General features: G+C 37.3%; 1 protein-coding gene across 3 annotated transcripts in view; it reads left to right on the top strand.

Moving 5' to 3' along the window:
- Positions 1-12,684, top strand: part of MIGA1 (mitoguardin 1) — a 96,988-nt gene that overhangs the window by 53,347 nt on the left and 30,957 nt on the right. For all 3 annotated transcript variants that reach the window (XM_012500378.2, XM_030825157.1, XM_030825156.1), the window contains one exon: positions 9,918-10,018. In XM_012500378.2, coding sequence (XP_012355832.2) covers positions 9,918-10,018 — 101 coding nt within the window. The remainder of the gene's footprint in view (positions 1-9,917; positions 10,019-12,684) is intronic.

Here is a 12,684-nt window from a genome sequence, read left to right as displayed (position 1 = left end):
GTTACTCTTCTAAAGTGTTTGAATGGTTCCCATTCCCTTTCCTTCTATTACTCACTTTGCATTGGCAGCTGTACTTCCCAGTTAGGAATCACAGTTGTTGTGCTGGTCAATCATAGTATATAAAAATTTTGATAAATAGGGAATGCCAGAGACAACTATTGTGGAAATCTTCTTTTGGGTAATATCAGGCTGTTTTGTACATATATTATTTCACATGGATGAAACTTTATACGTCATCACAAATCAAGAACTTTGACAAGTTCTCCTTTTTTCTTTTTTTTATTATTCCCACCACCTCATCGTATATAACTTTTTTTTTCTTTTTTAGAGGAACAGGGTCTCACTCTGTTGCCCAGGCTGGAGCGCAGTGGCGTGATCCTAACTCACTGCAGCCTCAAACCCCTAGGCTCAAGTGATCCTCCTGCCTCAGTCTCCTGAATAGCTGGACTACATTGTGCACACAACCACGCCCAGCTAATGTTTTTATTTTATGTAGAGACGGGATTTTGGTATGTTGCTTGGGCTGGTCTTGAATTCTTGGGGTCAAGTGGTCCTCCCGCCTCAGCCTCCCAAAGCACAAGAATTGCAGGCATGAGCCACTGCACCTGCCCCAAGTTCTCTTTTCTTTTGTTTCAGTGGATTTTATTGTTTCTCTTTTCAATATTGAGGCACATTGAGGTTAAAAATCAAGAAAATATCATAACTCTCTTAGTTTTTCACTTTCTGAAATTATGTTGTTTCTGATTTTTATATTCAACTTTGTTCTTTCTCTCAAATTATACTGTAGCATTTTAAAACAAATCAGAAAATAAAAATTATCCACAGTATGTATGGGCAGATAGTCATACAGAATAAACAAAGAGCAGCAGTGGTTTCCTAGACTTGATTATTTAAACAAATTATAACAGACTCTCTTTGGAAAATAGCTCATCTTGTCAACAGCAGAAGCTTTTCCATGGTTAATAAAAGCATAGAAAGGACAAGGTTCCAAGTCATATTTTAACTGCTGAATATCACCTGGAGAAAAGCTGTTGACATAGAAGTCAGATGACATTGAGACAATTGGCAGGCTTCCTCTTGTTGCTCCTGTTATAAAATCTACAGTGGACAGCCTGGATTTTAAAAGAAGAGTGGCATCTTTGGAATCTCTACTAGAATCTGCTGAGGTTAAAATAGACCCAGTGTTTTCTAAGTGACAGAAAATAGAACGTGCCTAGGGATGGCAAAAGTGAAATGTAGAAAACCCACTTGGATTGGTCTAAGGAAATAGATCCAGGCCTGAAATTCCAAGTTCCAGGACTTCTAGTTTTCTTTAAAACTTTTAAAGCAAATCCTGCTTTGGAAAAAAACTCAAGTAATATGTGAATTATGAGATTGTGAAAGAAGGGTAAGGCTTGAATCCAGTCAGATTTTTGGCCTAGAATATGTGACAATTGAGTTAAGAGTAAACAGTATGGTTTTAATGTACTTCCAAAGAATATTATCGTTTATATCTGTGTACAGTGAATGTTTTAAAAGTTCTGGATGATTGAGACAGTTTAAATTTTTTTTTAATTTTAGATTTACTTATTTTAAAATGTTACCAAAAATAAAAAAGAGCTACTTCACTGAGAGCCAGTGTGGTAATTTACAGAGTATTTTAAATTTAATGTATAGTCAACCAGTTTGGGGACAGCTTTCTAAAATGAACATCTAATGTTCATTATCATTCATTAAGGAGTGTAAGCTGCATATTTCAGGTTTACAAGATAGTAGTATAAGTTCAGTTAATTTAGGGCTGGCTATTAGAAACATAAGAAATAAGCCAGGTGCGGTGGCCCACAGCTGTAATCTCAGCACTTTGGGAGGTCAAGCCAGGTGGATCACTTGAGGTCAGGAGATTGAGACCAGCCTGGTCAACATGGTGAAACCCTATCTCTACTAAAAATACAGAAATTAGCCAGGCGTGGTGGTGCGCACCTCTAATTCCAGCTACTTGGGAGGCATAGGCACAAGAATCGCTTCAACCTGGGAGGTGGAGGTTGCAGTGAACCAAGATTGTTCCACTGCACTCCAGCCTGGGCAACAGAGCGAGACTCTGTTTCAAAAAAAAAGAAAAAAAAAAAAAAAGAAACATAAGAAATTTAACAGAGTTCTGAAAACAAGTTAAAGTCATAAGCAAAATGACCCAGAGTAACTGTGTGATAGGCTCTCTAGAGATTTTCATGTCCTGGGGACGGTCCATTTATAATAATAAATTTTAGTTTACATGAACAAATATGTAAGTGTTTGTTATATGTTCAGTAATCTCTGGGGAACTGTACGAACCACCAGGAAAAACAAAAAGGGAAAGGAAAGAAAGTAAAGTCCCTCCACTCAAGTTATGTTACAAATGGGAATATTGAGGAACAGAGAAGATAAGAAACTTGCTCAAGGTTACACAGCTAATAACAGAATCAGTATTGGAATTCAAGCTCTAGAACCCATGGTTTTAACACTTTTGCTATACTGCCTTACATAGGAGCAAAATATTAGATAAATTTTGAAGGATGTTTACAGGGGATAATACTTGAACTAAGTATTAAAAAAAAATGTGCTTGTGAGTAGCATGGGGCAAGGGAGCAGAAGGAGAGTAGGATATATGTAGAGTAGAAACAGGAGGAACCAGAAGCTTGAATAAAGAGTACATTTGGTAATGATAGTAATAGCAAAAATTATTTTATGCTCACGATGGACCAAGTACTGTGCCTCCACAAATCTCATTTAACTTTTGCAACAACTCTAGGAAATTAATATTGCTATCTTCAGTTTACCTAGGTGGTAAGTAGCAAATCTTAGGATCAGGATCCAGATGCTGGCTGGCTGAATCCAGAAACCACGCTTTTACCCATTACATTACTGTATGACAAGTGGGGATATGGTCAACATACCCTCAGGTAAAGCAGAAAGATTTTTTCCTTTTTTTTAAGTAATTAATGGAAAAGAACATTGGATAGGTAGGGTAATCAGAGATAATGGAAAGCTTTGAAAACCAATAGAGGAGCCATTTGATTAGAAAATGGCTTTTTTTCCCAAGTTACAAAAACTCAATATACATAATTAGGCTGTTCTTCTCTAATGATTACATATGTCAAGTAAAATAGTCTGTGAAAGCACTTAGAATACTTGGACACATAATAGTGACTCAAAAATTATAAGCTGAATCTGAGTCTTCTAAAGAACTTGTAAGCTCTTTGCACTCTAGTTAAAATATGAACAACAAATGCTCTAACAGCAATGTCCAATAGAAATATAATGTGAGCCACAAATGTAATTTTAAAATTTCTAATAGCCACATTAAAGGCTCAAAAGAAACAGATAAAATTAATTTTAATAATATATTTTCTTAAACCCAGTATGTTTTAATAAGATGTTTTCTCTTTTTTGGTGCTAAGTCTTCAGAATCTATTATGTATTTTGCACTTACTGCACTTCTCATTTCATGTGTTTAACAGACACATGTAACTAGGAGCTACTGTATTGGACACCAGGGCTCCATAGTTTTATAGCATAGCATCTGGTATCAGATGACCTGAGTTTGAATACTACCATTCTCTTTCTTAAGAGTGTAAGTATGTAGCAGCTACTTAGCCTCTCTGTGCGTTAGATTCCTGATACATAAAATGAGAAAACTAATAGAATCTACCTCATCAAAGGGTTATTGTGGGAATTAAAAATAAGATAATATATGTAAAGCATGTAACTTGGTATCTGGCAAGTATTGAGTGAAAAATAAATGAAAACTAAATGTTTATTTTGATTAATTGCATCACTTTTCTATTGTTACGATTAAATAGCAGACATTCCTTAGTTTCCATGTCTTCTCCTTCTTGAAAGTATTTGGTTATCCCCACTTAAACATTCCCACTTAAAATTCTAAACCAATCACTAAATAGCAAAGTAAGGTTGCAGAGCTAGAGAAAAAAGGTTATGAGAGGTATATACTTGGCATTATACACTACTACTATTGTTGGTATTCACTACAGGGTACAAATAAATTATTTCCAATTTGCTGTTATATTTAACACTCATCAAGTCTTTTGACTTTTGAATCTAGCATCATTATAGATGCTTTCTCAATCAGGTTATAAAATTCGTGTCTGGTAATAATTTACAGCATCATTGGCAACACTGAAATACAGAAAGCATTCATTGTCTTACCCTCCTTCCTCCTGCCTTTGAAGCTCTGATTGAGCCTTTTCTGCTCTCAGCTATTTGGGACCAAGATACATAGTTGATATTGCTTTCTTTTCTTTCCTTCTATTTAAATCCTTAGAGGAAAGTGCACAAAACAAAAAAGTACAATGATATATCACACATTCTTATGTAACTATCATGTACAGCAAAATGTAAAACATTGCCAACTTTCCAGATGGGTCTTCTTGTAATCCCTTCCAGTCACCTGCAGAATGAGCAACTGTCCTGATGCTCAGGCTAATTACCTTCTAGCTTATTTATTTATTTATTTATTTATTTATTTTGAGACAGAGTCTCACTCTGTCACCCAGGCTGGAGTGCAGCTTTCCTGATGCTCAGGCTAATTACCTTCTAGCTTATTTTTTTTTTTTTTTATTTAGAGACAGAGACTCACTCTGTCACCCAGGCTGGAGTACAGTGGTGCAATCTCAGCTCACTGCAGCCTCCACCTCCTGGGTTCAAGCAATTCTCGCACCTCAGACTCCTGAGTAGCTGGGATTACAGGTGCCTGCCACCACACCTGGCTAATTTTTGTATTTTTTGTAGAGGCATGGTTTCGCCATGTTGGCCAGGCTGCTCTCGAACTCCTGACCTCAGGTGATCCACCCACCTTGGCCTCCCAAAGTGCTGGGATTACAGGCATCAGCCACTGCGCCCGGTCACCTTCTAGCTTTTAAAAATAATTTTATCACTAAGTGTGTTTAGTTTTGTCTGTTTTTGAATTTTGCGTGAGTGAATTTAATAATAGTTTTTCATTATGAATGAATTCTGCATATAATTCTTCACTGAGCATATTGTTAGTTTGATCCATGTTACTGCATGTAGCAGCAATTCATTTATTTTCATTGTTGTGTAGTATTTCATTGTATGAATATACTACGGTTTGTTTATTCTATATTTGGACATTTGGTTTTTTTTTCCAGTTTGGGGCTATTATAAACAGTATTATTGTGAACGCTCTTATGCATATAAGCATGCATTTCTGTAAAACACACCCAAGGGTAGAATTGCTAGGTCATAGAGAAAGCCATCTTGAACTTTCATAGGTAATGCCAAACTTTTCAAAGTGGTTCTGCCAGTTGTTTCCACCAGTGGTGTGTGAGAGTTTCCACTGACCGTACATCCTCGACCAAAAAAAAAATAATAACCATTTTTCCCCAATTTTAGTGATTCTGGTAGGTGTGTAATGATATTTCACTGTGGTTTTAGGATTTTTTTTTTTTGGCTGAGAAAAATTCAGAAGTTTCTGAAAATATTGACTAAGATGAAGCCTTTGGTTTTTTTCTTTTTTTTAGAGACAGAGTGTCATTCTGTCACCCAGGCTGCAGTGTAGTGGCACGATCATGGCTCACTGCAGCCTTGAACTTATGGGCTCAAGCGATTCTCCCGCATCAGCCTCCCAAGAAGCTGGAACTTTAGGTGTGCACCACCACACCCTGCTAACTTTTTAAATTTTTTGTAGAGCTGGAGTCTCTGTTGCCCAGGCTGATCTCGAACTCCTGGGGCTCAAGTGATCCTCCCGCCTCAGCCTCCCAAAGTGTTGAGATTACAGACATGAGCCATTGCACCCAGCTGCCTTTGGTTTTCAGTTTTCCATGCTGTCACTGTCTTTCAGGACCACAGTCGAGTTGATAAAACTTTTTATTTGTTTTGTTTTGTTTTGAGACAGACCCTTGCTCTGTCACCCAGGCTGGAATAGTTGTTGCAATCTTGGCTCACTACAGCCTCTGCCTCCCAGGCTCAAGTGATCCTCCCACTTAGCCTCCTAAGTAGCTGACACTACAGGTGTGTGCCACTGCACCAGCTAATTTTTTGTAAAGACAGGGTTTTGCCATATTGCTCAGGCTGGCTTTGAACTTCTGGGCTTAAGAGATTTGCCTGCTTCAGCCTCCCAAAGTGCTGGAATTACAGGCGTGAACCACTGTGCCTGGCCAAGAGTTGATGATACTTTTAAGAAAGAGTATTTTAAAATTTAATTGGATGCATGAAAGCAGTTAGTTTGGGATATTGCCCAAGATTCTTTCTTTATACTTTTTATTGTCATATCTAAAAAACAGATGTGTTATTTCTCTTTGTAATCATTTAGCTGCCATTCCAGGAATCATAACAATTACTGAAATAAGAGGTATAGTCTGTGGTTTATGGACTTGGATTTAATGAGTAAATCCAGTTCCTCTGGAAGTGAGCCATTTTTCTTTGTTAGATTTTTAAAAAAATAAAAGTATGGTAACTGATCTGGATGACATTGAATAGCTGGTTACTGTTGACTAAAGTAAAACAGACTTTTTTTTTTTTTTGAGACGGAGTCTCGCTCTGTTGCCCAGGCTGAAGTGCAGTGGCACAATCTCGGCTCACTGCAAGCTCCGCCTCCCGGGTTCACGCCATTCTCCTGCCTCAGCCTCTCCGAGTAGCTGGGACTACAGGCGCCCGCCACCACGCCCGGCTAATTTTTTTGTATTTTTAGTAGAGACGGGGTTTCACCGTGGTCTCGATCTCCTGACCTCGTGATCCGCCTGCCTTGGCCTCCCAAAGTGCTGGGATTACAAGCGTGAGCCCCCGCGCCCAGCCTAAAACAGACTTTTAACATCTCATGGGTAATGTCTGAAAGGTAAAGTGACACTAGATAAATGTCTGTATTCTACTCTGAAAATAGCAAACGCCATATGGAAACAAGAGTTAATTGACTTGTAAATTTAATCCCACTCTCGGCCAGGTGCAGTGGCTCTCACACCTGTAATTCCAGTACTTTAGGAGGCCGAGGCGGGCGAGTCACCTGAGTTTGGGAGTTGAAGACCAGCCTGACCAACATGGAGAAACCCTGTCTCTACTAAAAATACAAAATTAGCCGGGCGTGGTGGCGCATGCCTGTCATCTCAGCTACTCGGGAGGCTGAGGCAGGAGAATTGCTTGAATTCGGAAGGTCAAGGTTGTGGTGAGCCAAGGTTGCGCCATTGCACTCCAGCCTAGGCAACAAGAGCAAAATTCTGTCTCAAAATAAATAATAAAATAAAATAAAATTTAATCCCACTCTGATAATGCCATGACATAATGAAAATTGTGAAACTGTGATTTCTTTTTGTGAAATACTGAGAATGGAAAATAATTAAGATAACGCTTTGAAGGTTGTACACGAGGATTAATTTTTTTTTTTTTTTTTTTTTTTGAGACGGAGTCTCGCTCTGTCGCCCAGGCTGGAGTGCAGTGGCGCGATCTTGGCTCACTGCAAGCTCCGCCTCCTGGGTTCATGCCATTCTCCTGCCTCAGCCTCTCCGAGTAGCTGGGACTACAGGCGCCCGCCACCACGCCTGGCTAATTTTTTTGTATGTTTTTAGTAGAGACGGGGTTTCACCGTGGTCTCGATCTCCTGACCTGGTGATCCGCCCCCCTCGGCCTCCCAAAGTGCTGGGATTACAAGCGTGAGCCACCGCGCCCGGCCGAGGATTAAGTTTTGTATAAAAGCTCAGCGTGTGTGTCTTTGTGTTTAAAAAGCCTTAATATGCACTGAAAAGAGAATTATGGGAGTTTTTCTGGATAATTGAGTGTCCAAAAGTACCAGTTTGATAGCTATTTATTTATAAGTGTGAAACAGTTATGTTGTTTTATTCTCTAGCTTAATGGAAAAATGTAAATTTCTAAAATATTTTTATAATGGAATAATTTAACCTCAGATTTTATCCCATTAATAGTCATTTATTAGTAGAAAGATTTTTAGGATGAAAAGTTTTAGGTACTTTAAAAGAATTGACGTAAACGTCATCTGAAAACAATTATAATTTAAACTTGGAAGGTAAATACTTAAAATGTAAAGTCTGATCTCACCAAACATAAAGTAGGAAAAAAATATGTTACATGTATGGTTATTTTTGGTACTTAATAGGAATGAACCTTGTACCAATTGTGGCTTATTCTCTCTTAGAGCTTGGAATATAATTGGTTCTACAACTTTTGATTTAAACATTTAATTGAAGCCAGATTGATGCTTTGAATAAAAAAAAAAAAACCCATACTTCCTGGGTAGAGTCACAAGTTGTGTTTTTTGGTACTTAGGGTTTTAAACAGAATTTGACAGATTTCTAGTAGACGTAATAAATTTTAATTTTGGAAAAATTGTGAAATGAAAATTTGGATGAATCAAAGCCAAGGAGACTTCTGCTTTCTTTCTTTTCTTTTCTTTCTTTGTTTCTTTCTCTCCCTCTCTCTCTCTCTCTTTCTTTCCTGTTTTTTTTTGAGAAGGTCTCACTCTGACATCCAGGCTGGAGTGCAGTGGTGCAGTCATAGCTCCCTGCAGCCTCAAACTCCTGGAGTCAAGCAGTTTTCCTGCCTCAGCCTCCTGAGCATGTGCCACAACACCTGGCTTTTTTTTTTTTTTTTTTTTTTTTTTAATGAGGTCTCACTGTGTTTCCCAGGCTGGTCTCAAAACTCCTGGACTCAAGTGATCCTCCTGCCTCAGCCTCCCAAAGCACTGGGATGATTACAGGCATGAGCCACCTCAGCCAGCTAGTTTCATTTTAAAGAAGATAGTGTCTGACAAATTCAGCAGATTCAGAATCAAAATAAGAAAAATCTATGTATGTTTTATTCTTTGCTCTTTCATACTTATGATACATTTGAAGTTTATCACTTTTCTCCATTGTAGTCACATATGTAAGCAGGAAAGTATTTGTTTGAAAATTTAATATTAACAATTAGATTCCTGATAATAGTACATGAGGATATTCATACCCACATTCCGAATGACAAGTGTTGCTAACAGCCTGTCTTGATAGGGTGAGATTAACCATTTCCAAAGAATTTGTACTTTTTCAACCTTTTAAAATTTTGGGGGCATTTATATTTGACCCTCAGGTAAGCAGAGTAAACATCAAGGACCTAGGTCTGATTGTTTTTGACCATTCAGTTTTTAAAGTAGGTCTCATTAAAGCCTGAAAAAGTCACAAATATCTTCTTGAATTGTTTTTTTTTGTTGCTGTTGTTGTTGTTTTTGAGACGGAGTCTTGATCTGTCCCCCTGGCTGGAGTGCAGTGGTGTGATCTTGCCTTACTGCAACCTTCATCTCCCGGGTTCAAGCGATTCTCGTGCCTCAGCCTCCCAAGTAGTTGGGACTACAGGTGCGCACCTGGCTAATTTTTGTATTTTTTTATTAGAGACGGGGTTTTGCCATGTTGGCCAGGCTGGTCTCGAACTCCTGACCTCAGGTGATCTGCCTGCCTCAGCCTCCCAGAGTGCTGGGATTACAGGTGTGAGCCACCGCACCCGGCCGTGAATTGTTTTAATTGATCAGCTTATCACAAGTGACAGGCCGGATATTTTATGTTAATAATATAGTTGATTTAAAGTTCTTCTAATTTGGGCAAAACCACTTGCAAATAAATTGCTCTGTTTCAAACTAGCTGTGATATATGCTGACTTTACCATGTATAGTAGATAATCCAACTCTGGTTATTATGTACTAAAAAGCCCTTTTAATCAAAAATTAAGCTTAATTCCTTTTTAAATTAAAAATGAATATTTGCTTTGTAACACTGTCTCCCCTACTTGACAGAGTTTCAGATTCAGTTAATCAATGGATACTTACTGTTTTCCTTTTGACATTAGTAGTCTAAATAAAGACTGGGGGAAAAATCAAAATCAAACTGTGGAATGTGAAATACCACAATGATGTGGAATACCACTTTCTGAACTTCTCACCTTTTACTTTTAAGATAAAGATACAGATATCACCATGAAGGGTAATGTGGATGACTTTGGCCTGCGAGACACCTTGAGCATCGCATCCACGGATTCCTTTGCTTCTGCAGCTGAGGTAGGACATGTGTGCTCCTAATGACGATTTCTGTTTCTTTTTTCATGGAAACAGCAGTCTTGTCATCATACTGTAATTCAGTTCGGTCACTATTTATTTAGCATGTACCGTGTGGTAGGTGCCAGGATACAAAAATGAATAAATCTAACATGAAAATAAGCTCCTACAGGAGCTTACACTCTCTTTAAGGAGATGGACCTGTGAACACATGGTTCAGATGGGCACTTTCATATACTGTAGATTATGGGTGAGGCATAGAAATTAGTATGTTAATGGAAAGCAATTTTTCCACTTATATCAAGAGTCTTAAAGAAAATTAGTATGTTAATGGAAAGCAATTTTTCCACTTATATCAAGAGTCTTAAAGATGTTCAATTTCTTTAGTTCAGAAATCATACTTTTAGATTTTTGTTCTAAGAAGGTGATCAGATTCAAAGATTATATATATAAAAATATTCACTGTTGGCCAGGTGCAGTGGCTTATGCCTGTATTCCCAGTACTTTAGGAGGCTGAGGTGGAAGGATTGCTTGAGCTCTGGAGTTTGAGACCAGCCTGAGCAACATAGTGAGACCTTGTCCCTATAAAAAAATTAAAAAATTAACCAGATGTGGTAGTGAGTAGCCTATAGTTCTGGTTATTCAGGAGGCTGAGGTGGGAGGATCCCGTAAGCCCAAGAGGTCAAGACTGCAGTGGGCCATGATTGTGTCACTGCATTCCAGCCTGGGTGACAAAACAAGACCCTGTCTCAAAAAAAAAAAAAAAAAAAAAAAAACTCTCTCTCTATATATAGATAGATATAGATATATATGTATATACACACACACACACACATACACACATTCACTGTGGTGTTTTAGTAACAATGAAAAACTGAAAATAATCTAATGCCAAATTATGACACATCTGTAATTAGAAATGTTATAGAGCTATAAACATGTTTCCAATAATTTTAATGACATGGGAACATATGTTAAGTGGAAAGATTAGTATGTAAAGTTTTATATAGATTGTATGATTATAATTTTGTAAAAAGGAAACAGAAACGTGTGTGATATATAAGTATATAGGCAGAGGAAAAAAGGCTAACTATAAGTAAACAGTAGTGATTACTGAATTATAAATCTGTGGATAATTTATTTTTCACTGAGATTTAAATTTTTTACCAAAAGAGACTGCTTGCGAAGAGGTCATCTTTTTGTTTTTATTTTTATACTTAAAACAGCTTTAAAAATTACCTGTGGCCAATTTTATCAGAATATTTGCATTTTTACAGTAGATTTTGGATATAGTAATTTTAGGTGCTCTTTTTTCATAGAAATAGTATTATGCCTCTGGCTAGGCACAATGGCTTTACTGTTATCCCAGAACTTTGGGAGGCTGAGGCGGGCAGATCACCTGAAGTCAGGAGGTTGAGACTAGCCTGGTCAACATGGTGAAACCCCATCCCTACTAAAAATTCAAAAATTAGCCGGGCATGGTGGTGCATGCCTGTAATCACAGATACTCAGGAGGCTGAGGCACAAGAATCGCTTAAACCTGGGAGGTGGAGGTTGCAGTGTGCCAAGATCACACCACTGCAGTCCAGCCTGGTCAACAGAGCGAGACTCTGTCTCACACACACATGCACAAAAGTAGTATTACACATCTATAACTGATGTGTGACTTTTATCTCTAGTTTGGAAGCTTTAGCTATTCCAATACCTGTACCTTAAACTTTGGATCTGCCTTTTTAAAAGCAGTACTGATTCATAATATCTTTTATTCTCTCAAGGTTTTTCTATGTGTGTATATTTCAGCCATCACTTACAGTATCATCTCCTAATTGTTTACATTAAAAAATTTTTTCCACTTACAAGTTTGCAATAGACAGAATATATTTACTTGTTCTATGGGAAAGCTGTTTCCTCTTCCTTTTACTGTTCATTATATACATATTTGTCTTTCTATTCAGTAGATGCTATGTCCTAGGTGGTTTGTAAGGAGAAAAATTGCTATTCACTTCGCACTTTTTTCCATTGTGAAGAACAATATACCTAATTGCTCTAAAGTTTTTTTCTAATATGCAGCTTTAAAAAATATTTCGCTAAGTGTTCATTGTACTCACTTTGTTGTTTAATAAGGTTTAATAAAAATTAGTAAATACTTGTGGAAAACAAAATGCATGAATATACACAAAAAGGACTTACTATTCAAGAAATACCCTAAGAATGCTTCCATGGTATAAATGTATGGTCTCAGAATGTGAATGTTCCAAGATAAATTATTTTATAAGAAATGTTTGTTAAATTATTTTTAACTATATGCCAAGCACTTAAGGTTAAATTGGGGAAAATTGTTTTAATGAAGAAAGTTACTAAGTTAATAGAATCAGAACCGTTTGGGAAGTTAAACAGTTTTTGATCATTCGAAAACCTTTTCAGGATTACCAGAAAGGTTTCTTGCCTAGTTAGATTAAAACAATTTCTGGTATAGGTTTTTCTATAAGCTAGATCAATCATTTGTGAAAGTGATTAACAAGATTTTCCTGTATAAGCTTTGCCAAACATTGGTTTGGAACCACAGATGAAAAGCTTTTTTTTTTTTTTAAATACAGCTTTCTTGACAGTGATTCACATGCCATAAAATTCACCCTTTTAAAATACAGAGTTCAGTGGTTTATAGTATG

Source organism: Nomascus leucogenys, chromosome 12, assembly GCF_006542625.1.
Source record: "Nomascus leucogenys isolate Asia chromosome 12, Asia_NLE_v1, whole genome shotgun sequence".
NCBI classification, from domain to species: Eukaryota; Metazoa; Chordata; class Mammalia; order Primates; family Hylobatidae; genus Nomascus; species Nomascus leucogenys.
Note: the sequence above shows the minus strand (reverse complement) of the source record. Positions and strands in the feature narration are given on the sequence as shown.